Here is a 26,154-nt window from a genome sequence, read left to right as displayed (position 1 = left end):
CCTTTGCTAAAGGAGCATTGAAGCACCTTTCCTTAACATTAGAGAATTCGACCAGCTCGTCTCATTGCTGCCACTTAGATACTTCCGGGTCATTTCAGTTAGGGAAATTCCTAAGCAAAAAAAGACTATTCAACCGCAGCTTTGTCTTTGTAATTAGCCAAACAGCCACATGTGTGGCCTGTGTAGACCATTTGTTAACAGTAAGAATCATAATTAATTTGACAGTGGTGTTTAAAAATGCTACATGAAATACACTGAATGATATAACGATACAAGATGTAATTGCCTGTTAAACTTACACCATCTCGGTGGCTCCCCATCCCACAGCCTTGGCAGCAGAGATGAGTCCTTCAGTCCAGCGGGAGTTTCTGACGTAGAACTCCTGAATGGTGGCGGCGCCCTGAACAAGCAAAACAACAGTACTGTTAGTATTGTTAGTTGTTTTTCTGAATGGAGCAGAGCAGCTCCCAGTTTGATCTCAGAAACAAAAGCTGTTGAACTCAAACAAAACGGAGCTGCCAGTTTAGGATTCAAAATTAGAACAGCGTGACTCACCTTCCCACTCTCGACAATCTCCTTCTGCAAGTCTGTAGATGCTATGATAAGCATGCGGATGGCCTACGGAAGAGCAGATAATAACAGAAGAGAACCAAGAAATAAAAAACACACATGTTCGTTAGGACTTTGATTAAAGGTAGGATATATGCAGGGTAGAATATGGCGGTACAGAACATACATTATATTAGTTAAAACACATCAAACAACAGTACCTTCATCAGGTCTGTGCAGCTGTTGAGGATTCTGTAAAAGAGTGAAATAGCTGAGTTAGAACAAATTGTACACAGTGATTTATAGGTTTTTCTTCAGTTAACAACAGTCATTAAAGAATGACAGGAAAGAAAAGGGTAACAGACAGAGGATGCATTTTGGTACTGGGCTCTGCATACAATTATTAGTGTGATGACAGATTTCAAAATCTCAAAGACTATGACTGTCCCCAGTTTGATTTTAATTTAACCTTAACGATGATGCATCTTGTTACAAGTTGGCGTTTGAAGTCCCAAAAACAAACCTTTCATTGACCTCCAGTTTAATTCCTGATGTGTCCTTTCGTGCCTGATTCATCATTTCCTAAATACAGAACCATACATGACATTTATCAGTTACAATAGATACACTACACTGCACAACATTACAGGTAAAATCATTACAGATAATATTGGCACATCTTAAAGTTTAAAGATTTAACATTACTTACATCAATCCTGCGGACTGCCTCCTCAATAGCTGCTGATGTTGCAGCCATTTCCTTTTCGACCAGATCTCCTAGCTCATCCTGACGAATGTCCATGCCTTTTGGCCGCAGCTCCTGGATATAACAAGAGGAAAATGATTAGTAATGATAAAAAAAACACAAGTGAACAATATTGGTAAGGACTTAAAACATCACTGGTGAAAACTGACCACAAATGTTAACAAGCCTTTAGGGGGAAATAAAATTGGATAGCCTGACAAATCATACAATATCATTACAAAAATATCACAAATTATATTTCCAAATCCTAACACTGCATGGAGGTTGTTGGATGTGCTTCCGATGGATTTCTTCTTTTTGTAGAGGGAAGCTAAAATAGTTCATGTATCAGTAATCCAACACCCACTGACACCAAGTCAAAGTCAGAGGCAAAATCTCAATTTCAGCAATTCATGTTAGGCCTCCTTGGAAGCAAAAAATAAAGAGAGTTATATTGAGAGTTCATTTCCACTTTGGGTGTTGGAGTACTCGTTTACCTCACTGTCCCAGAAACAAGCAGTGGTAGGAATGCGTACAGAAAATGCTAAATAAGCAGTATGATGCAGCAGTGATCTCTTTGTTCGCAGCAAACCTACGTTAGGTTACTGCACACTGTGCAGACAGTGCAGGGGTTACACAGCAGGGCGACAGATGTTGTATTATTCACAATCATATTTTTATCTAACAATTGTCTGCAAGCCGCAAACTGTGTATTAATTTAATCAATGTCTATACAGAACTGTTATTCATATCTCATGTAGTGAACCTGGGGCTCGTTATCTTACTGTTGGTAAAGGCCCTGGCACATTTAATAAAAACATAAGTAAAGATATTTGGTGTTAGTGTCTCTCACCTGGCCCAAGTGCAGGATCTTTTGAACAATTACGCGAATGGAGGCCGGGTCCGCCCTTGGGAGGGTGGTCTTGGACTTCAGGTCCCGGAAGAACTGTAGACTCTGAGTGGCACAGCCTCTGCAGTTCTCTGTCAGTCCTGAGGGGTGTAAAATAGTAAGGACACACACACACACACACACACACACACACACACACACACACACAAACTGAGATGTAGCTTTACATGTGTATGAATGTCCTGGGTTATAAGTACTAAAATCTACAAGTATAACTTGTGTAATGCCATGAGCTAGTCCAGATATTCCTTACGGTCTGCATGGTCAGTAGGTGCCATGTGTGCAGTGGCGCTGCCGTTGATGATTGTATCCGCAGCCAAGTGGGAGAACTGGGTCAGAGCCCTCAGCAGCCCTCCAGCATCTGGTTACAAGAGCATACATAAAGAGAGCAGTATGCCACATTAACAGACCAGCCACAAACGGTCATAAGGTCAGCAGGATCATGTTGAATAAGAAGCAGAGCAAACTCACCCCTCATGTTACTCAGATAATCTGCATGGCCCTTTTTCATTTTGTCTACAGAGCCCAATGTGGCCTCTGCCCGACTTACGAGGTAATCTGTGTTTGCAGGACAAACAAGAGGATTGAAAAAATAAAAACATAAGCTTTGTTGAAGTCTTCAGAATAGACAATATACTGTATATGGTCAACCAGCCAGGGTCAAGGTCTTTGCTTTTTTACTTATTTAATTCTCACAAACATCTCTTACTTTGTTAATCTGTTCAGTTTATGTCTGGTAAAATAATAAAGTAGGGGACTGACCTGGAGAGCTGGTGCAGCGTATATGAAGGGGATCATCCAGTTTAGCAACAGCATCTTGGATGATGTTCTCAGCCTCTGTGACAGTGCCCTGCAGCAGAGCAAACTGCTCCTCCAGAAGCTTCTGCTTCAGCTGCTCCTCCTGACTTGACTACATGTATGCACACACAAATATACATTCAAAAGAACATGCATACATGTATGGTTTAATACTTGTTGATGACAACATAATTATACTGACATACAGATGTTTGCATCCATTGCACCCAATAATACAGTTTCATCAACAACAAGAGTTACTGTTGGACTGATTTGACCAAATGAAGCCTGTGTCCATATTGTCCTTATTTAGGTGCAGTAAGTATGTTCTTGTGTGTATTTCTGTGTATTTCCTGTGTTTTTGATTAGCCTGATGAATACACGAAGATGCTTACTCCAGATTACACTACAGCACACTTTCCCCTGCAGTATTCAGACCCTGTCTTTCCGTTATATTGTCGCCATGGTCTAGCCTTACCTTGTGGCCATCTTTGTACAAAATAAGCAAATAAATTGTGCTTCAAGCCTTTTCCTTTTCAGCAGAGCGTGTGTCATCAACCAGTTTGGACGCCATTATTTGTCACAGCATGATTTCTAAAATGCCTTAAAAACTGATTGTGAGTCAAAGATTGATGAGGTGTATATTGTACAGTACAATATTTGGGCTTGATTGTAATGTGATTAATAGCTGTAATTATGAGCCTGCATGCTTTTTCACAGACCTAAAATACTGCTGAATACAACTTAATGTATTGACTTGAGACTAGTCTGCTGTTCACACTGCTGAGCTTGGCTCGACCGTCCTGACTCACCTTCTCCTGCAGTTTTCCCTGCAGCTCTCCCAGCTCCCTGCTGTTCCTCTCTCGCTCCTGTTGAAGTGACGACTGTTGCACCTGCGCAGCCTGCCGCAGACATGACAGCTCCGCCTCCTTCTCACTCACAGATCGCATCAGACGCTCCTTCTCCGCCTGCAGAGCCGTCACTGAGCTGTTCATTTGCTCCGTTGTCTGGCAAAGAGAGAAGCCAGAAGAGGCAGATGGCCGTGAGTGTCGGAAGGAAAGTCCATCCAGAAACGTATGACATGCTTCAAGCCTCCAAACATAGAACTCTAAATACTAAATGATGGTAAATTAGCTAAACATCATCAAGGTTGTTGCTGTATTTTACTGTTGCAGAAGAACCCTCACCTTCTCACTGCTCTGCAGAGTCCCCTTGATGCGCATCATTTCTGCCATCTTCTCCTCCAGCTGTCTCTTCAGCTTCTCCATTTCAAACTTCTGCTCTTCCAGCTACAGTGACAACAAAACAGCATTATTTACATACATCTACACTGCAACCTTGAAACCTCCATGTTTTCTTTAAAAAAGCCACCAACCTTTGTGTCAGCTTCCTGTTTTATTCGATCAACCTCAAATGACAGCTGCTGTTTGGTCCTCTCCACTTCTTCCTGGGTCTGCTGGGTTGCTGATAGCATCTTTACAGTGTCTGCACTCTGTCAGCACAATAACACATGTGTTGTTACCACACACAGCTAGGTGCTGACATCTAATTTAAAACTCTGGACTGGTCTGCAGTTTGTCTGTACCTTCCGAAGTAGTTCAGCATGGCTGGCCACCAGCTCTGTGTGCTTCTCCTTCATCTTATTGTACCGCTGCTCAGTGGCCTGCGCTTTTTCTGCACAGCAAAGAGATGACAGCGTTATTGTATGTACTTGACCACATTTTGTCCATGAATATGAGACAATGATGACTGTATGTTTTACTTTCTGCTTCAATGAAAAAGGCCTGTGAGCTCTCATGTTCTGCGTTTCGGCGACGCGTAGCCTCCAGCTCCATGCGCAGTTGTTCATTTTCCACAAGAGCATGTTGTTTCTGTGCACGCTGTTCTTCTAGTTCTGCCTCTAAACTGTTGATTTGAGACTTCAGCTGTGTGATGTAACGCTGAGCCTTCAGGAGAGGAAAAGAGAGATCGACACTTCAGGAATAATCCACTTGTGTCAGTACACATTTCGTTTATTCAACATTCAACATGACAATCTTGAAATTCACACTCACAAGATGCATTTATTTTTACAAAACACCACCAGTTCATCTCTTGATAACGGACAAATCTTATTACATGATCTTTTTACTTTACATCTGCTTTTGTAGCAACAGAAAACGTGGGGCACACAGCAGAGAGAGGAAAGATGTAAGGCAAAAAAAAGCAAAAAAGGTTGCAAGCTGGAACCATATCTGTGACGTCAAAAATCCTAACTGGAAATCCTTGTCTCCTTCAGAGGCTACTTGCCACATTCCACATGTCAGGAGCAGCATTTGCATCCACCCAGCACAAGACCAGATTCCTTTGCATGTAGATAATAATGCGCTCTGCTGTCACAGCTCTTCTATGCACACAAACAAGGTTTGAAACCTAAGCAATAGGTGATTCAGTCTCAAAAGTCCTTACCTCTGCTTTGACTCTCCCCAGTTCTGCTCTCAACGACTCCAGGTCCAGCTTCAGGCTCTCAATCTGGAGATCTCTGCCGGACAGAAAACACAACGTCATAGTGTGCTGACACAGATTGCATAGTGAAACCAAATAGTATGGTTGACACTCACGTTACAGTGAAAAACACCCTGGCTCACCTGTCATTAAGGCCTCCATTTGGAGGTCCAAACGTCTGATCAAATATGTCCAGTTGCTGAGAAAAAGTTAAATAATAAGTGAAAAAATGTACATAACATAATGATAGAATTGTATGAGCACTTGTGTGAGTGACTGTATACCTACATGCATCTGTGACTTATGTGCCATACCTGTGGCTGTGCCTGTATGCTGGCTGTTGAGGCTTCGCTGATCTCGATGAGCGGCTCTGGATCATCATCATCGTCTTCTTGTTGCTCTGGTTCGTACTCATCAGGGATGACCACCACTGGCTTCACGTGCTTGGCCAGTGAGGCTGCATGCAGGAAGTTCGGTGGGGACTGACAAAGAGAAAAAGTGGGTATTGGTTAAATTTGTAACAGTGCGTTATCGTTTTATTTATGGTTGACTATGAGAAAACCTTTATCCCCATCCCTCTGAGCTCTTACATCAGGCAGCTTGGGAATCTGGATCAGTCTCTTGAAGTACAGCATGTCTCTGGCTTTATTGAAGAAGGTCTTAAGACTGTGGGACAAAGGACAAAATATTTTCTTAACTTATAGATGGCTTCTGACTGAACAGTTGGCAAGTATGGCAAATGTTTGTCATTGTACTAAAATACACATGGACCATTAGGTAAAACAATTAAACTACATAATTTGTAATAAATATTAGATGTGTGAATATAATGGCACCATTTCCCCAACCCTGGACACTCCTCTCTTAACTCAGCGGCAAAGATATAAATGTGTCTGTGACGGTGACACCAACTGACAAAGGGCAGGGGATGGGAAGATGTGATGGGCACATTTGCATGGGCACTGCTGGGTGAGGCAGGATTATGTTGCACACTACTCTCTCTCATTTGCCGTCTCATTCACTCATAGCCTGTGGTCATGGATGACCTACCTGTGGAACTGGTCATGAAAACGATCACGGTGACCTTGTAAAGTGTCAGCGGGGAGACCTGAAATCCACAACATGGGACACAGTTTTTAATGCTTTGAGACACATAACTAATCTCAAGGCCATATCTTAAATTATAGCCATAATTTACTTGATTTATTGTATCGATATATAACATTTAACACATTGATCCCAGAATTCTTAGGCTAAGAGGGAGTAATAACTGTTCTTACAAGCATGCAGCTTGAATAGCAGCTTGACGGTGAAGTGGTAAAGGTGACTACAGTCCTGGATGACTTGGATGAGTGGGGCCAGCCGACACTGGCCTGATGTAAGAGTGGAGATGGCGATGGATGTGTTGAGCTGTCGGATCACTGGGAGAGATCAAAGACAGGAGCATACAGTGCATGTTAAGGATCTCTTTTGACTGTCACTTACCAAACATTTTGTTGTGTACTTGATGCCTCTGTCCAGTCCTCATTGGATTATTGATAAAGGCCTCTTGTGGTGCAAACATAGGTTGTACTTTACCCATTATGTAAATGATTCTGAGGGGGGCTCTTTGCAGATACCGTTGGTAAAAAAAAATTGCAGACTCCTCCATTGAGACACTTGGTGTTGCAGAGTGAGTTTTCACATTTGATTCTCTTGTTACTTGAGTGCCTAGCTGACTGCTGAGGTAGCATACTTTCAGCAACATGCAAACATTAGTAAGGACATCTTGTGCCAATGACTCCAAAACATAGTGCTGAGACTGAGAATGCATGTGTGAGTACACCTACAGAGTACACTTCAGTCACATTAGAGCTGCAAAATTTGTTTATGGTGTTTGAGATGTGATCCTGGGCCTCCACCCTGCAGGCATGGGAGGAGCATACCATTGCAGTTGGTCCAGAGGAAATCAACTTAATGTCCTCTAATTGAAGGCATTTCCTCATCAGTTAAAACACAATTTAGGCCAAACAGGAGGACATGAGTTAAAACCAACCACATGATTGAAATCACTTTCTGAAAAACATGGACTACAGTCTATGTGAACACAGGCAGGACAAGAGTTGCTCATAATAACCCTCTTCAAAGGGCTCACGTTTGTACATGAATAGATAATGTCAGCAGGCTGCAGCCCTCTACTGTAGCTCAAGTTTCTCTTCCTTGGAAGAGTACGATAGGGGAAAGGTGGAGTTTTTTTTCACCTGTCTCGGCCAGCCTCAGCTCTGCGTCCAAGTAATCAAACACCTCAACTGTGAGCTGGAACCTGCAGGAGAGAAGTTGATACCTCCATTAGACAGAAAAGAGGCCCCATTCAGAAACAATGATGATGTGACCCTGTGGAATTAAAGGAGCAGCAGGGCTTGTCCTTTTATTTTCAACTTGTTTGGGTGGCAGCAGCTGTGACTGACGATTGAGGATTTAAGGCCAAACAGATACTTAAAAGTTATTTCCGCAGTATTTGTAAACTCACACATTATTAATGTCCGTTCCTGCAGTGCGCTCCAGGACTTCATCTGTGGCCTCCAGGTTCGGTGGGATTTCTGGATGCTGTAGAGGTAAATTTTTTTATGTAGGTTTATTGCCTATTCCCATCCACAGTGTGAATTCTTACAAAATGTGTGGTGTGACATACGACAGAGGATGCTCTTTACCTTCACATGAAACTCCATTTTTGTGCAGAGCAGCTTGGTATACAGAGCCACCAACTGTCCGTATTTGTCATGGAGGTTGCTCTGAAAACCACAGGAACAGACAGGCACAAATAATAATAAAAAGCACAAATAATGTGTGTGTATATCTATCTATCTATGTATGTATGTATGTATGTATGTATGTATGTATGTATGTATGTATGTATGTATATATATATATATATATATATATATATATATATATATATATATATATATATATATATATATATATATATATATATATATATATATACATACATACATACATACACACACATACATACATATGTATATATAAATATATGTGTGTGTATAAATGTATCTAATATTGACTCTAGATTCAAATGTGTGACTAGATTAAATATATAATAAACAAATACAAATCTTAAAATCAAGTTCATAAAGTCATTGTCTTTGCATTCATTTGATTCCCAATCAAGATACACTGGTAAAAAGTGCTTTCCATTGTTAATATGTACTTAAAAACTGTTCTGAAAATTCAAAATAGAATTTTAATCATGTGATAAAACATGCGATTAATCACAATTAACTATAGAAATTCAACGATTAATCGCAGGTAAGAAAGTTTAATCGTTTGACTGCCCTAATATATATATATATATATATATATATATATATATATATATATATATATATATATATATATATATATATATATATATCCACTCATTTATGTTTCTGCATTCTTTGGAATTATGGAAAATACTTTTTAAAAAGATGTCATAACAAATATGCCAAGACTCACCCATAGTTTCCCAATTTCAACTAGAGAACTGTGATGCCTCATGCAGTCTTGTAGAACCTGTGAAGGTGACAGCTTAATAACCAACTCTAGTAGTTACATTTAAATAAATGTAAGGCTTTTGCCTTTCTGACAATCCCTTAGTGTACAGATAAATATTTAACTGTAAGAGAAGGGTACTTGGTGCCGTACATTGCGGTGTCCGTCCCGCAGGACTTTGTGCAGTACGTGGCAGAACTTCCAGCTGAGGATGGAGCTGCTGGCCAGAGGGAAGCCCAGAGCATAGGACCAAAAAGTGTAGGCTCCCTTCTCCCTGTGAGTCCCCAGGATGATTCCTGTTGTCGTGTTGTTAAGGAAGCACAAACTATCACAGGACTGCTGCCTATTCCATATACAACATGTGCCATTTCCCATATCGTCACAATGAAATGAAAACAGAAAACAGACATGTTGTTGATAGTCAGGTTTCCATGATATAGCCTGCACCTATTTAGGAAAAATGATTAGGTACTATTTTGTATTTGTTTCTATCTATAACTCATTACTTTATCCTCCTGGAATACATTATTCTTATTGGTAACCCATTTGTGTACCATTACAGATTTAGGTGTTCCTGTTAGATCCCACCCTAATATTCTGTTCAAACAGGAAATACATCAAATTACAGAATAAACATTCTCCCAAATTGCTGTTTCATGATGACTTAACTGTGCTGACACATTTCCCCTATGAAGGTAAACAATGACTCTGTCTGTCCAAAAACAGAGACATGAAAAGGGTATGTATGTCTTACATATCAATTACCTTACAAGTTGTGATGTGAAGGCAGTGCTACACACTACTGATCAAAACAGAACAGAAAAACTCTACTCTTGTTAGTTTGGAAATGGTGATTTGTTTGTTTTTTTAAAAAAGGATACGGCGTACATGTTTCTCCTTCACAGGTGTCTCAGCAGAGGTGATGGCCTTGCTGATGCTGTTCAGCTAAAAAGGAGAGGAGAGAAGGAGTTAATCTAAGATCTGGTATGGCTTGCTTTTCCACTTACACCACCATTAGTTGTAGGGCTTACATTAGACATAACAAAAAAAAAATACTTAAGTCATGAGAAGTTAAACAAAGACCAGGAGTCAAACAAATGATATCAGGCTGCACTGCAATGGCAGGAATGAATCAGAGAAACAATGACTGCACTGTGTACACGCAGCCTTGTACAGAGAGACCTTCAGCTCTCACCTTATAGTTAGCCTGATTTTAACTGACCAAAAACAGACTATTTATTAGATTTCTTGATGATTTGAATAGTTGTGATGCTAAGTTTAGTAAGGAGTCTCACCAGAACCACAGAGCAGACAGTTCTGCAACCTGCCCAGCAGGTAAAACAAGTGTCGCTGAAAAGTAGCAGGAAGTAAGAGATTAAAGAGATGGAGAAAAACGCATAGTCTGGATCTCCACACTGTTGAATGTGTGTCCCCATGGATATTCACTTATTTCAATGAACCTTAGATACAGTACACCACAGCCCAAAAGCAATATGGTAACTGCCTGGTGTGGTCATGTTACACTAGAGTGCTCTTGTCATGGTCATCCTTTAGTGCCAATAAAATAAAATTAAAGGTTAGAGACTAGGGGAGCAATCCTTCATTTGGGAGAGATTTACTCCTTCTGTCACCTTGCTGAAGTGCTTTTGAGCAAGACATTGAATCCAGCTCCCCGGTAGCTGTCTTGTTACTGACCATGCACTATAACCTTTTTGGATGTCTATTGGTCTTTATATATATATATATATATATATATATAAAATCACATCATTATTAATGTTTAAAAAAAACTTTAATCTGCAAATAAATGTGATATACATAAATCCCTCTTAAGCTAAAGTGTACGTTTTTCTTTTATCAATTATTTCCAAGGCCAACGGATTATAAGCAACCATTAAAAAGTGACATTTGAAGTGTTCCTGTACCTTCGGTCGTCCTTAATGCAGACACAATTTCTTGCTTTGGTACACAAGTCTGAAAACAAAGATTGCTCTGCCACCGTTTCATGGATGGTAAACCTTCACTAACAAGAATGCATTTCTTCACAGTTATTTTATACGGAAATAACCATGGAGCTGATCATGGCTGACAGCAGCTGTGCTGAGGGCTTTGATTTGCAAAGAGAAAGCATGAACAAAATGTAGTCCAAATTTGATGCAAGCCAAAGATAAAGAACGTTCTACACTGTGGGCTGTATGATGTGCAAGGAGTTCCACAGTTTGAACTGCGTTTCCATTATGACCTTTGTAATTGTAAAAGGAATTTATGAAGTATTTTTGGTTGTGGGCAACACGGAGATAATATGTCTCTTCCTCCTCCTTCCTGTCTTTTAAAGTAAATTTAAATGAATTAAAATGAATTTCAATTTGAGCCCAACTGTACAGTAGAGGAATGTAGAACAACTATCTCTTACACAATCAAACATGCTTGACCATGATGTCGCCTTTGGGGATCCTACGAGAGATATTTGACTCACTTACACATGACGATTACATAATGATCAAAGCTGTGGCTACACAGAACAATTACCCTGGACTACTGTGACCCCACCCACAGCTAAATCAGGCTTAAAAAAATATGTGGTGTGCCCTGCCTTAAGTCACAATTCAGTGTTGTGTTTTGTTTGAGGGAAGTGTGCTGAAAAAGTAATCAACACTGGGCCAGAGAATAACTCACTCTACAGTCCCATGTCCCACTGAGGTGTCGCAATCAACCAAACCAGTTAGTCAAAACCTGCAGGAAAATAACAGCTTGGTACAGTTCACAAAACAAGGGCTGCTTAGAAAAATACACAATTTTCTTTTTAATTTTCCCAACATACTTAGCCGTGATTGTTTTAATATTTAGGGACTTAAGCCACCAAAATAGGACAAAACTAAGACAATACAAAATACAATACAAGTACAGCAATAGAAATGCATATCTACTTGTTTGTCATGTGGCCTTTAACACATCTGGCCCACAGTATCTGTGTGATGCTTCACCATCACAGTATTACATAATAGACTAATCCAACATGCAGTTCAAGCATTAAAAAGGAGCAACATTTTTACTCTTGGCCTTTCCCAAAGTATCTTCCTGCATAAAAAGGCTCCTTTAACATGAGTGTGTGCCCACAATATGAAGTAGAAGTTGCACATACCAGTAAATGATGGTATAAGACTCTGGTTATTTGGTATTACCATTAAACACAGGCTGAGAAATCCATGTCACATCTCAGTTTGAAATATAATCACATATCAGTGGCAGAGGCCGCTTATCCCACAAAACCCTAAAAAAGCCTCTTTAATACATTACAAAACCTTGGAGTTACCGCCTCACCCCAATCCACACACACAGAACCACCAAAACATACACGGTCACACAACAAAGCACAGAGGAGCAACTGTGGCGCTCAGAGTGAGAGAGGGGTGTATTGGTTCATAGGTGACCTCCCCCCCGCCTGCTACTGACGCAAATGAACTGCTAGTTCCTCGTTTACACAGGGCAAGTGCAGCGGGCTAGCATGGAGGCATGTGTGACAATGAGGGGTTTGTTGGGGGAGGAAGGCCGACAGCTGGGGTAGACGATTCGGTTGGATGGGAGCTGCGCTCTGGCACACAGAGCCTGGCACTGAGGCCTCAACAGATGGCCGCTGAGCAGGGAGGCTGCAGGGAGACTACCATAGTACATTCAGGATCGCTGTCAGTCAGAGAGCAGCGAGAGAGCAAGGAAAGGGACGGAAAGGGAAAGGACACCGAATCCATGACATGAGGTGGATGGTGTCCAAATACTACACTACTTAACTGTCAAAATGCAGACATGAACACCAGCTAGTGTATTGTATTGCAGCATTTTGGGAAATAATAGTCAATTTCAGTGTCATGGGAGAACTCCAGTGTACATACCCTTACATGTCCTTGCTCAAGGCTACTAGGGAAGCAATGGGCACTGGTTCTATGGGGATCAAACTAAAGTAGCAACCCTTCAATTACTTGCAGGACTGCAACTAATGATAATTTTAATAATCAATTTATCTGTATTATTTTCTTGATTGCCCATTTGGTCTATACAACATCAGAAAACCGTGATCAATCACAATTTCTTAGAGATAAAAGGGGACTTCATTACAGCTCTAATTACTAGTCAGCTTCTTTAATTGCCTGCAAATTTAACTACGTATTTAACTATACATTTTTCACTATAACACACAAAAGCTCTGCTACCACACGTTACAATTTCTCACTATCAAGCCTCACATCAACCTACACCCAGTTCACACACTAACAAACACAGATAGCATTTCATTAATTCCATGGTCAAAGGTAAGTCAGATGAAATCCAAACTTTTTTAATAATTCGGTCCAAGTGCTCCAGACATGCGGACACTGTCGACTGTCCAACAAGTTAGTGCTGCATCTGGTTGAAGCGTCAGTAAATCCTCTGATCAGCAGAGAGGAGAAGTGAGAGGAAGGGAAAGCCTGGACTAATCCCCGAGGCCAGCCATAAGTATCTATTGCCAGCTAGCATTAATGTAGCCTCTACACTCACTCTACAATCTACAGCTTTCATGCTGCATGGATACCTCCAACCTTGAGGCGTCTCTGCCTTACCTTGTCATCTCTGCCTTTCATCAGCGTGTCCATGTGCTTGGACATCCTGGTGTGGCAGAATGTGTGAAGTTCATGAAGTCAAAGCATCAACGCTACACCTGAGCTGCTTCTCACTGGACATAATGCCCCAAGGCAAGAGCACTTATTGCAGATCCTTATCAGCTTAATTCAACAGACTGCTGCTGGGGCTCTGGCTGACAAGGTCACAAACAGACTTTAGCACAGCTCACACCTATTAGCTACATGAAGCACTAACAAGAATGCCAAAAGTTTTTACCTATCCAGTGTATTAAATCACAGAAGCAACAAAGGAAATGCAAAGTGAAGGTTAAATATAATCAACACCATTTTCAGTAAACACTTGGATTTAAAGTGTTCAAAATGCTCTTCAATCTCTTTTCAACTTTTTCTGTATTTGTAATGTAATATTCTTTCTCAGATCAAATGCTTTTAAAGAGGTTGTTTTGATATTTTTATTAACTTTATATTGCTCCTCTCCTTCTTTGTCCCTTTTTCTAATTAAACTAGCACAGCCTCTCCCACATCAACACAGGCAATAATCCTAGCACACACTGGATAGTTTTGTATCCTTCCAACTGGCCTTAACCAACTGCCACTTTGCAAGCCATGATGTCTCTCTCTTTCTCATGGACGGGCCAAATTCTCTGGGAGGGCAAAGCAGAGAAAGGGGAGGTAACCTTCCTCCTTATGACCTCATAAGGAGGAGATTCCAGATCGGCTCATCTGAGCTTTCATTTTCTCAAAGGCAGAGCAGGATACCCAGGGCTCGGTTTACACCTATCACCATTTCTAGCCACTGGGGGACCATAGACAGGCTGGGGGAATGTTATTAATGTTAAAAAAAACTCATAAAATGATATTTTCATGCCATGGGACCTTTAAAAGGACACACCTGGATATTGGCCACTATGAACAATGTCAACAAAGGCAGTATGGATGAAATTAAAAAAGGGTGAATAAATCAAGTGAACGAATGGCTGCACAGATAAAAAGGTAATGTCTTATAAGTAGGGCTGTCAAACGATTCAATTTTCTTAAATCGCGATTAATCGTTGAAGTTCTATAATTAATCGCATGTTTAATCACATGATTAAAATTCTATTATTTTGTATTTCAGAACTGTTTTTAAGTACATATTAACAATGGAAAGCAATTCTTACCAGTGTATCTTGATTGGGAATCAAATGAATGCAAAGAAAATTACTTTATGAACATGATTTTAAGATTTGTATTTGTTTATTGTATATTTAATCTAGTCACACATTTGAATCTAGAGTCAATATTAGGGTTGGGTATTGTTTGGTTTGGATACTGGTGCTAAAGTGGTACTTTTAAAACGGTACCGGTGCCTTAACGGTGCCTGAACCGATACTTTTTAAGAAAGTTAAAAAAAAAGAAGGGTACTAAACAGTTTGCGACATTAAAGAATGGCTTGTTTATTACTAAGGCCATATCGTCAAAATTAAATTATTTAATAATAATGTAATCACTATACCAATAACTTATTTCACTAGTAAATAGCTGTTGAATGACAAAAACAACCACCAGATGGGAAAAGGGCATTTAACAACAACTTTGAATGCACCACGAGGCTGTAAATGACCAGTTTCATTGAACGCACCGTCTGTGTTTTTCCGACAACAGCAGCTGCAGATTGTTACATCCCGGTGTCGGAATCCTCTACAGTGAAATACAGACAAACTTTACACCGTTTAGCGTTAGCTGTCAGCATTTAACCATGTTTAATCCAGCTACTAGCTAGCGGTAGGCTAACGTTAGCTGCTGTCGAGTATAGTATTAACTAGCGTCACGCGCAGCAATGTTTCTGTTGCCTGTAACGTCTGTTTCAGAGCATCAGAGAGAAGTGCAGGCATATCAGTGGCACCAGCAGGATGTGTTACGAGGAAGTACGGCAAAATAGTAGCCTGTTAGGCACAACGCAAAGCCGAGTGAAGTGAAAATAAATTAATAAATTATGCGATTAATAAGATTTTAAAAAATGACCGCTTTATGCTCAGCCCTTAATCGCATCGCGATTAACGTGTTAATGCTGACAGCCCTACTTATAAGGTTATGTCTAAGTTAATTGTTAATACAGCATCCACTAAAATATTCAACAAAAGATAAACTGTTCTTTTGCAACCATGACTGTATGTTGTCCAATTGGCCAAGCTGGTTAATTAGCTCATGATTCACATGATGTTCATGATTAGCTGACATAAGATCTCACTGCAAAAACAAAGTCTTCACTTAACACATCAGCATTTTTATTAATGTGTGACACAATCATGTCCAACATGCTTTTAATTAATTATCTCTCTCTACTCCCACTCAGTAGCTGTTTACCCTCCTCCCATCCCCCTTTCCTCTCTCTCTTATGGGCGCTCACTCAGGCAACAGGAGTGAGGGAAAGCAAACAGCACACACACACACACACACACACACAACCTTGGTACTGAGGTCAACAAAGAGGAGAGAACGCCGGAGATAGTGAGAGAGGTGCAGCAGGAGTTTCAGTACTGGGTGAATCAGCAGTACTGAGAACTGCTAGGACAAGAGACATATATAATAGAGAAATATAGGGGCTCCCTACACTACTAGTTGAGTCTCCACATCCAAACCACTTGTAGTAAAATGCTGATTGGGAGGCGATATACTGTAGAGCCCTACAATAATCAGGAGTCTAATTCTTCCTCATACGCCAACCTCATTTGCACATTGCCCAGTGGATTCATTCAGCTGAGTAGTGGCATCAGTCATTCATCTAAACAAGAACATTAGTTCAAAGCAGTTAATTTAACTAGTTCCACTCAATTCTGAATATGCTGTTTAAAACAACATGTTGATGATTGTCTTTTACATACAACCTCCCTTGTTGACATTTTTTTGCACAACATGGAACTAGTTAGATAACTATGCCTAGTTTTGAAATGAAAACTGTGCCTACTTGTTGCCATTTGCTGCAACATTAAACAAGTGAACTCAGGGCAACAGACATGCAGTAGGGAGGGGACTGGGTAAAATAAATAGGGGCTTTTTAAATGTTACAATGTGATGTGATGATGATTAAAATGTAACATATAATTTATTCTATTTTGTGAGAAAGGGTGCAGATAAAAGACAAGCAGGTGTCCAAGCACCTAAGCTCCACCTCTCTACACGTGCTTTGAAAGCAAATAAAACACTAACAGAGGAATATACACCAAGCAGAGGAAAAGCTCAGCCCATTTTAGATAACATAATACTGAAAGTGCTGTAAATCTAAACTCCCAGGCAGCTGTTTAATCTCACGTTTCCAAGTCAGATTGGGGTGTTGAATTTACTTAAAGCAGCAGCTCTATGTGCAGCCAGTTCATCTTTAAACAGATTTAAGCATTTATGCTGTCTACACTGAAGGATGTTGTACTGTATGATGGTAATGAGTATAAAGAGTTTACTTGGTGTATGACTGCAGTTAGTTGACAACCAGAAGTCCCATGCACCTGTTGTTGCATGAAGAATGAGACAAACCTCACTCTTTCAGTGCACACATTCAAAGGAAACTGAATCTGATTTCTTAGTACTCCACAGGGTAATATCTCAAAGTTTAAGCTCTTTCCAGCTGTGCCTGCTGTGTCCTAATAGTACTATATCCAACAATAAGGCTGTTAAAGACAAATGATTGTAAAGAAGGAAAGGTGGCCAAACAGGAAGGACTAGATCAGCATGATACCTATGGACAGACTTCAGAGATAAATGAATAGTTGGCTTTCAGTATTCTTGTCAAATGCATCTATATTAAATGGTCAAATCTCTCAGAATTTAGACAACTGCAGCACATTGGTCTGAAAAACATTGTGAAATAAACAAGTTTGTCAAGGTGTTAATTGGAAATGTGGCCTATGCGGTACGATGTAAGCACCGCAAACGGTCACCCGGTGAAACCACAGCAGGCCTGAATAAAGCGCAGCTTTCTCATCCAGCAGTGAGCATTAACCCGCCGAGTCTTATATTTTTACCTGCTGCTTGTCAAAATGTTCCCTCTCCGCTCCGAGATCAGTCCGCCCGGATTTCAGCCGTGTGGGCACACGTTTGATGCTGTTCATCCTCTAGTTTTGACAATGACGCTTTTAGCAAGAACAGTATTTTATTTAAGGAGACGCGAAAAACGTCCAGACGAGAGGAAATATCAGAGGTTTCTTTTTCTATCTAGACTCCAGTCTCTCTATGTGTGTGCGCGAAGGACATCTCCAAGCTGCGGCTTCATTGCTGGTGATGCATCGCGGCTGAAGGAGGAAGAGCAAGTGTGTTTGCCTCGCATTACGTGGACGGATCCTCCCCCAAGGTGGAGGAAATCATCATCGTGTCTTCTGCCGCCGACATCCTCCCACTCGCATGCCAAATTTTCCAACTTTATACCATCACAGTTAAGTGTTTTAAATCAGCATTTCCATTATTATATTGTGCTGTGTTTTTCGTTTTTTTTGCATGCTCTTCTGTCCGTCTCCTTCAGCTGTAGGCAGTGACGTCACCTCAATGAAGTCAAAACGCATGAGGATTATTTCAGTTTTTCCACCCTCGTTATTATTATTTTAATCCCAGGATTGCATCTTCCAGTACAATAACAGTCAAGTGGTGACATAAACCATGAAATGGAGGTCTGATTAATCTCAGAGGATATGCCTACATTTTGGTAGACTATGTGACACATGGAATTATAGGCCAGGCCAACAACTAGCATACATTTTTTTTTAACTTTATGTAGCTTACTTATAAAGCGTCATATTATTCACCATACCTAATACAAACAGTGTTATGGCATAAAGCAAACTCAACCATAGCTTAAAATGAATGTACTGGGTGTGTTTTGGGTCTGTTAAGCTGATGTGCTCATGTGGTTGCAGTTTGTTGTGTCCCCAAGATGTTTAAGCAAAGAATGCAAAGAATGATAATAAGTCCTCTACAATAAAATGAACAATGTTCAAAATGTCTTCAGTCTTTTAGGATAACTCAATGGGTGTTATAGAAACAGGAGAAAGAAAGCTGATAAGAGCAACAAAACATATATTAATGGATTTTTCACTCAAACTCCCTTATATCCTTCTTTAATGGTTTGTGGGGTTTTTAGCACGTTGTGCCTCTTGCTTTGCCTAACCATGGCTGACAAACCATATGACCTGAGGTATGTGAAATAACCTGTTCAGTCTGCCTCAATCACTGCTTCCTTCATCTTTTATCATTTCACAGCTTCAGCCAAAACGTTCAGAAATAAGTCAAACAATCACGATACAAAGTCAAAAGTCGGACAGTAAGAACAGTTGACTATATGCAACTCGTGCAGTTCTTCAGTCCCTCACCAAGAGCAATAAGAAAACAAACACTTCAGTTGTTTCATATTTAAGGCCCTGTCCGCATTTCAGTAACCTTCAAGGTTGTAGGACTGGAATTTCATGTTAGTTCCACCGGGTGGAGTAGTGACCATGATCTTTTGTTCCCAAGTATGCAGGTGAAAGAAACACAAGGGCTGATGGGACAACAGGAGAAGGGAACAAAAGGACGTGTTTGCCCGGCAGGATAAACTGGCTCTTTCACATTTTTGCGCACGGTCTGAACACTGCAAACATATTCTCAACTAGTCTCTGAACTGGCAAGGCCCAACTCACATCCATTGATAAATTACTGAGTGGGAGCCCAGACATGTGAAATGAAAGTGACTGATATGATGGGAGAATGGTTCAGTGCACACTTGCGTGGGTAGTAATCAAAAAGCAGAGATGGAAAGGTTTTCCCCCACAGTTGCTTTTTGTGATGTCAGTTTATATCTGTGTTAATGTTGTTGTTTTGTAAAGCACTATGAATTGCTTTTATATGAAAAGGTGCGCCACAAAAAAACTTAATTCATTAAATGCTTAGCAATGGTGACGCCTACAGCCTCTCTCACTACTCACCCTCCTACTTCTATGTATACATTATAGTGCGTCTGTAAACACAGCCTTTTACAAAAAAATAAAAGAGGAAGATTTGCTACTCCTTGACTCTGACATGTTTTGTACATAAACTGAACAATTACACGTTTATCCTCTCTTAACTAATTTCTTGTTAAAATTTGCACCACCTGACAACTTCCCTTCAGAGGCTACATGAGGGGAGGAATGATCCCTGAAAACCGACTGAGGGAAACGTGCTTCACATGATGCAGTCTCTAAAATATATGGTAAATCCACATTTTCAAATGTTATCCACTAGACAGCAGTATAGGTTTATCAAAACTGAGTGTGTGAGCTCTCTAAGGCTAGCCTATTATAAGTAAGGTTCATGAAAGAACCATTTCTTTACACACCAGTGGCCTATTCAACATGACTCATTGACAGTAAATGATACAAATAATCATCACAAAATACCACAATAGACACCACACAAAAGGAAACTGCTATCTTGTCAAGCTTCCTTCCTCATTATTTCTAAAGCATTCTCAAAATAAGGTATTAGATTCAAATTTCGTTTTTAAATTGTTACTCTTCTTATTTATGTTTATTTCAATGGATACATTGCCATGATTTACATTGTACAACAGCTCACTTGTTACAAATTGAAAACTAACCATCAGTCTCACCACCCCCAGAGCATTCTGCTCATCTCCGAATCTACAAAACCATCACACTTCACACCATCCCCACCCAAAGGGCAAGAAATATTAATTTTAAACTCCATATACACTACATGAATGTGTATCTTTGCCAACATCCACACCTGCACACAAACATATCCAAATACAAACAGACATGCATGCATGTGTGCACCAACAGGGATCTACACATGTGCACTCACGCACATACATTACAGTCTATTTATACTGTGCATGTAGTGCGTGTTACAATGAGTTGAGTTTTTTGTTCGATCTGGCTGCAATTTTTGTTCTCAGAGTAACCAGTGTGGTGCAGCTGCTGCAATTTCTCACATCAAAGCCTCTCTAAAGCTGTTGGGTTAGCTTACCAAGACCCTTCATTAAAACAGACTTGTTTTTGGAGTAAAAAGTTAAAAGCATGTTTTTGCTTTGTTATAAAAAGATTTCAAAAATAATTATATAACAGCAAAACGTGATAATACTTTCCAGTTCCTAAATTTAAAGAGCCACGAGTTTCTCAGGGACATTTAGTAATGGTTATAATTGAAACAAGAATAGTTAAACATGCAGTAAGTGGATTTCAACTGAAGATAATAAGATAAAGGACTCATTAATGATTTTTAAGCCTCAAGGTCAAAATGTTTAAAGGGTTTTCACATGCAAGGTATTGTAAACTGATAATGTTCAATAATGCTGGCCCCTCTGATGGAAATAATCAACCCTTCTTTAAAATAACTGTGTGTGTTAACGTTTAATGAGAAGCAGTACAGCCGGGCTTCCTAGAAATGCAAAAACCCACTTCACAATTTTTTTCGTATAGAGGTTTCCCTTTAAAGGTGCAGTAGGTAAGACTTATAAAACTAACTTTCTGTCATATTTGCTGAAACTGACTCTATGTTCGAGTAGAACCACATAAAGCAGATCATTTAAAAAAAACCTACAGCCTGTAGTGTGATTTGCAAAAATCCACCGCTCCCTGTTCAGATTTACCAATCAGGGTGAGGGGGGGTGTCTAACTGCATGTCAATCACTGCTCAGGCATACGCATTCATTCTCCCTCGTGGGGGGAGGGGCTTAGGAGACCGTTTGGGCTTTAGCAGAAAGGGGGGGGAGGGACTGAAAAGTTGTCGATGTTCAAATCTTTTGGCTAAATCCTGGATCTTCACAATCCTACCTACAGTACCTTTAAATAATGCAGACAGTCCTCAATGTGTTATTCCTCTGATCTGTAGCCAGCAAGGCAACAGAAAACTCAACATGAAATGCAATTTCAATGGAACTCTGCTGATCAGTGTGCTCCCTCCACTGTTGGTGACAGAATTTGTTTTGGGAGTCCTTGGAAATGGTTTGGCTCTCTGGATCTTCTGCTTCCACCTGAAGCCCTGGAAGAGCAGCACGGTGTTACTTTTTAACCTGGCAATGGCTGACTTTCTGCTCATCATGGCTTTGCCTTTCCGTGCCAGCTACTACATCTCTGAGATCGAGTGGAAGTTTGGAGGCGCTCTCTGCAACACCTGCCTCTTCATGTTGGCAATGAACCGCAGTGGAAGTACCATCTTCTTGATGGCTATCGCTGTGGATAGGTACATGCGTGTGGTGTATCCCCATCATCCCATCAACTCTCTAAGTATCTCCAAAGCCATGTGTGGAGCACTTGCACTATGGTTGCTCACCATCTCAATGTCAGCTCATGTCTTCACTCTGCAACACAACAACACAACCTACTGTGAGAGCTTCATGATTGAGACTGAAGCCAACAGTAATCTGAACTGGCATAAGTTTGCATTCGTCTTTTCCTTCTATATGCCTCTGCTTGTGATTCTCTACTGCACATTCCAAATTATTGGCCACCTGAGAAGGAGACAGTTGGCCCGGCATGCAAAGATTAAGAAGGCTCTGTGCTTCATCACAGTAGTGGCGGTGCTCTTCATCATTTGCTTCCTCCCGAGCAACATCATACAGCTGCTGATTTGGATCAAGTTCCAACAAGTAGCCAGCCACTCTGTCTGCCATGCACTGGAAGACCTGACCACCACGTTTTACATCACCATTAGCCTGACCTATCTCAATAGCGTGCTGGACCCTGTGGTTTACTACTTCTCCAGCCCTATCTTCAAGAACATCTGCAGGAAAGCTCTTCATCTGTCCCAAGCAGACACTGCTGAAAGTGCAGAGAAGAAAACTCGAGAAACAGGCTCCCAGTCGCTCAGCCAGCTGTGATCTCAAAATCTAGGAAATCATTGAGATAGATGCAGCTTGATTTAAAGTGACACGTTTCTTTCAAAGTTGTCATGTAAGTGCAAACGATTGTTATATTTTTACTTCTCATATACAGTAATTATCCAGTACTGCACCTAAAAAAAAGAATTGCCTTTGTTACAAGATGCTCTTGTAACATTGGAAAGTTATTTTTACTTCTCTATATACTGTCTGCACTTTTTAAAAATATTTCTTTTGCCACATATATGCTCATGTAAAGCCATGAAATAATTTATGTAGCCTACTTAATATTTAGTATGACTTATACAGACACCAGCTGGAATCAGAGAATTTGAACTTTTTCTTAAAGCGATTTTTTATTATCAAAATAGTTGACGATTAATTTAATAGCTGACAACTAATCAATTAATCTTTGCAGCTCTAAATACAAGAATACAAGTTATAGTGCAGTGTAAGAAATGAACAATTACTTTAAAAAAAAAGCAACATAAAAAATAAATGATCAGAATCAGTCTTATTAATGAGATATATAAAGGTAAAATTAAAAAAGTGTTTTTTAACCATGTTTCCCTGGATTACTTCATTTGACTTCCACCTACCATGAAGTGCACACACTTATACATACACACAATACATAGAAGTCACTATAAGAATTGATAACCAAAATAAATCAAGGATTCATATTTAAATAGTTGCATTCTGCGATCACAGTAATGCGATTTGTCACAATAACGCAATATAACACAAGCATATTTAATTCAAATGTGAAGTAGTCTGGTCAAACGGCCTTCTATCTTACACATCCAATACAAAACAAAACATGAGTTGGTGAGAATATACTGTATATTATGGAATTTAGATGTTTGCTTGTTATGTTCTGCTAATTACTCATCATGTGGAATCATCATGTCATATTACCTGCACATCTTTTTTTAATCTTCCATTTCTATTTGCACTTTGTAATCTGTTCTACTTCAACTACTTATTACAGTTTTTGTTGTTGTTCTTGATCTGTCTGTATCTTGTTATTGTCGCCCCCCCCCCTTTACACTTAACTTGTAAATATTTAGAATATTTTAAGTATTTTGTCTTTATCTTATTATTTTTTTAAAACCTTGTTTTTGTTTTATTTGTTCATTTTCTGTACTTGTATAAGGTCTGAGAGAAACAGCAATTTGATCCTCTCCTGTACATATGCCAAAATTGACAATAAAGTTGGCTTTGACTTATGTGGCCTTATTAAAACTAGTTTTTTTCTTATAGGAGGTAGAGGACTTTCGCTTGTTTGATTATACAAAAGGCAAAATATTTAATGCAACATGAAAAACAAGTAACTTAATTCACATAAATGAGTAAACAGCACGACACACAGCTCATGTACGACTAACTTAAGCTGCTGCAGATGTGTGCATCTGGTGAGCTCTTTGAAACAGCCAATGATTTTCAGTACAGATAGTGTGGTTCATACCACATTTATAAATACAAATATAATAAACCACAAACACCTCCTCCCTTACATTTAGATGATTCTCCAAAAAGTATGCAGACAGCCATTTAAGGGTTGTTACCTTGACCAAAAGTAAACTCAATTACCTTACAGGCACATAATAATCTCAAATAAATAACTACATATAGAAACACTTGAATCACATCTCTAATACACATTTACAGTAAGCAATACTACTAATAGATTAAACTACCACCAACTATCTAAATAACTATTGGCAGGTTTTAAAAACATGTCTCTATAGAATACGTTTTGCATACACATTACTTTCCTATTCATGCTCTTCATATTATGGTAAACACAAATGGAAGTTGGGTATGATACAGTAATACACAAGAAACATGTTACACTGCCAGGTAAGGAATATTATTTCTCTATACATTTCAGGGGTTACAATCATAGACTGTAAATATGATATCCATATTTAGTCTTAGGTTACAATGCAGCCCAAACATATTTTTTTTGTGGAATTTGTGGAAGACATGCATAGTAAAACCCAATTTGTAATTTCAACCCATACATGGATACCAATTTCAAAAACACGTCATTTTGGTCTTTGATTTGTGAAATGTGCCATTTCAACCCAACACTGAAGACAAATTTAAGAGACTATTACTGTACATTATAATCACACAGCAATCTCCGTTTTTAAAAGTCAAGTGAATTTGAAAGAGAAGTAAGCTCACACTGGCTGAGATGCAGCTCTGACTTCATTGTATCAACTACTCTACCTGAATCAAACAGGAAGCATCTTTTTGATGTACAGTGCTTGTGGTTCATTCACCACATCAGCCCCCTGAGCCCTTTTGTATCTGTGTGCTCTCACTGATCATTATCTACCAAATATAAGCTGAACCTTGACTAAGTGTGAGTTTTACCCACAGTTTCAGTTGTTGTGTATACAGATGTCAAAAAGTACCCCTCAAATGTGGTAACTAAATATGGACTCACGAGTTGTGGCAAAAATGTGTACTTAGGCAGGATATCTTTCACAGAGATTAAAGTAACAGATTTTTTTTTTTACAATAAAGAATATAGTAAACCTAATTTAAGAAAATGGGGGTTAAATATATAAAGGAGTGCATCCTACAGCACATTTACATACTTACAGACATACAGACTCTGAAATACAGTCAAATAGGCAATAGCAATCTGACTACTTTTTCTAGTATACGTTTCACATTTAAGTTATTTTAAGTCACAGACATAAATTCATTTCATTTTAAGACTTAAAGTGATAGTGAAGTTTTTTCTACTGCATGTTAGCCAACAGTTATAACAACATACACCAAATAATAACAAGCCATGAGGTGATAAAATAAAAAAAGATGAATAGCCTTTGATTTTTGATTTTTTTACTGTTTTGTCTTCTTTTTTTTAAACATACAGAACAGAAACACAAATTGAACAAGAACAAAACCCCTCTCCCACCCCCACCCTCTGTGGTCTCCAGGAAAACAAAACAAATAAACAAACAAACGGAAATCACACCTTGCTTAGTCACTCTCCTCTATTTCTTGTAGCGCTGAGGTCATTAGGTCTGATATTTGTGCTGCTGCACTTTTCCGTAGCTCAATGGTGATGATTTGGCTTTGTTAATCCTTGCTGTAGAGAGCTCAAGCATAACTATGTCTCGAAGATATGCCAAACACTGTTTTATACAAAGCGAGTGCCAGCGTTAAGCTATCATTTTCTTGGTTGCGGTCGAGCCGGCTAGCCAAATTTTCTTCTGTCTCCCAAGCAGGTAATTTAGAGTCTTCATTAAGCAACAAAACAATTGGGTCAGAAGGAATTCGTCATCCTATCACCTTAGATATTATTGATGTTGTTTTATTCCAGAACTCATGCACCTGTTCACACTCCCAGACCATGTGCAGGAAGGTTCCAGTTTGTTCAGGTTGACAGAATGTGCAGTAGGGAGTGGGAATGACTTTAGACACGTATCTCTTCTGAGGAGTCCAATATGTCCTATGACATACAGTATGTTGGATCTGCTGGTGATTTGAGTTCTTAGAACAATGGAAAATGTTGTCCCAGACTGTCTCCCAATTAATTGCGTTACCCTTAGGGCTCAGCTCTCGCTCCCATTTCCTTGCTATTGGGAGTTCTCCTATGGATACTTGCATCAATTTAGCATAGATCTTGGACGCTAATCCTCTCACAGGAAAATCAACAAACCATTTAATGACT

The 26,154-nt window shown here is 39.6% G+C and overlaps 2 protein-coding genes across 3 annotated transcripts in view; one reads left to right on the top strand and one right to left on the bottom strand.

Annotated features, from left to right (window-relative positions):
- Positions 1-18,098, bottom strand: part of hip1rb (huntingtin interacting protein 1 related b) — a 21,173-nt gene extending 3,075 nt beyond the window's left edge. Inside the window, exons 1-27 of one of the 2 annotated variants that reach the window (XM_031309158.2) lie at positions 17,632-18,098; positions 9,902-9,965; positions 9,174-9,316; positions 8,985-9,041; positions 8,177-8,257; positions 7,996-8,072; positions 7,727-7,788; positions 6,767-6,907; positions 6,537-6,594; positions 6,077-6,152; positions 5,801-5,968; positions 5,630-5,685; positions 5,451-5,523; positions 4,765-4,948; positions 4,588-4,676; positions 4,378-4,494; positions 4,190-4,291; positions 3,815-4,009; positions 2,967-3,114; positions 2,676-2,762; positions 2,458-2,565; positions 2,148-2,284; positions 1,259-1,369; positions 1,073-1,131; positions 771-801; positions 556-618; positions 300-400 (exon numbers count right to left, since the gene is read on the bottom strand). In XM_031309158.2, coding sequence (XP_031165018.1) covers positions 300-400; positions 556-618; positions 771-801; positions 1,073-1,131; positions 1,259-1,369; positions 2,148-2,284; positions 2,458-2,565; positions 2,676-2,762; positions 2,967-3,114; positions 3,815-4,009; positions 4,190-4,291; positions 4,378-4,494; positions 4,588-4,676; positions 4,765-4,948; positions 5,451-5,523; positions 5,630-5,685; positions 5,801-5,968; positions 6,077-6,152; positions 6,537-6,594; positions 6,767-6,907; positions 7,727-7,788; positions 7,996-8,072; positions 8,177-8,257; positions 8,985-9,041; positions 9,174-9,316; positions 9,902-9,965; positions 17,632-17,718 — 2,675 coding nt within the window. In that variant the 5' untranslated portion in view covers positions 17,719-18,098. Of the gene's footprint in view, positions 1-299; positions 401-555; positions 619-770; positions 802-1,072; positions 1,132-1,258; positions 1,370-2,147; positions 2,285-2,457; positions 2,566-2,675; positions 2,763-2,966; positions 3,115-3,814; positions 4,010-4,189; positions 4,292-4,377; positions 4,495-4,587; positions 4,677-4,764; positions 4,949-5,450; positions 5,524-5,629; positions 5,686-5,800; positions 5,969-6,076; positions 6,153-6,536; positions 6,595-6,766; positions 6,908-7,726; positions 7,789-7,995; positions 8,073-8,176; positions 8,258-8,984; positions 9,042-9,173; positions 9,317-9,901; positions 9,966-13,612; positions 13,739-17,631 lie in introns of those variants that run through there. The other variant, XM_035992772.1, reaches the window with a different exon arrangement.
- A 3,280-nt stretch (positions 18,099-21,378) lies between these two features.
- On the top strand, positions 21,379-22,792 carry LOC116056809 (hydroxycarboxylic acid receptor 2-like). Its single transcript, XM_031309163.2, has one exon. The coding sequence runs from the start codon at positions 21,495-21,497 to the stop codon at positions 22,455-22,457; it is 963 nt and encodes a 320-aa protein (XP_031165023.1). The 5' UTR covers positions 21,379-21,494; the 3' UTR covers positions 22,458-22,792.
- Positions 22,793-26,154: the final 3,362 nt, after the last annotated feature.

This window comes from Sander lucioperca, chromosome 2 (genome assembly GCF_008315115.2).
Source record: "Sander lucioperca isolate FBNREF2018 chromosome 2, SLUC_FBN_1.2, whole genome shotgun sequence".
Taxonomy (NCBI): Eukaryota; Metazoa; Chordata; class Actinopteri; order Perciformes; family Percidae; genus Sander; species Sander lucioperca.
The sequence above is the reverse complement of the archived record's forward strand: the minus strand, read 5'-3'. Positions and strand labels throughout refer to the sequence as shown.

Excerpts from the sequence above, each read along its gene's own strand:
- LOC116056809 (XM_031309163.2), top strand. The coding sequence starts at position 21,495 with ATGAAATGCAATTTCAATGGAACTCTGCTGATCAGTGTGCTCCCTCCA.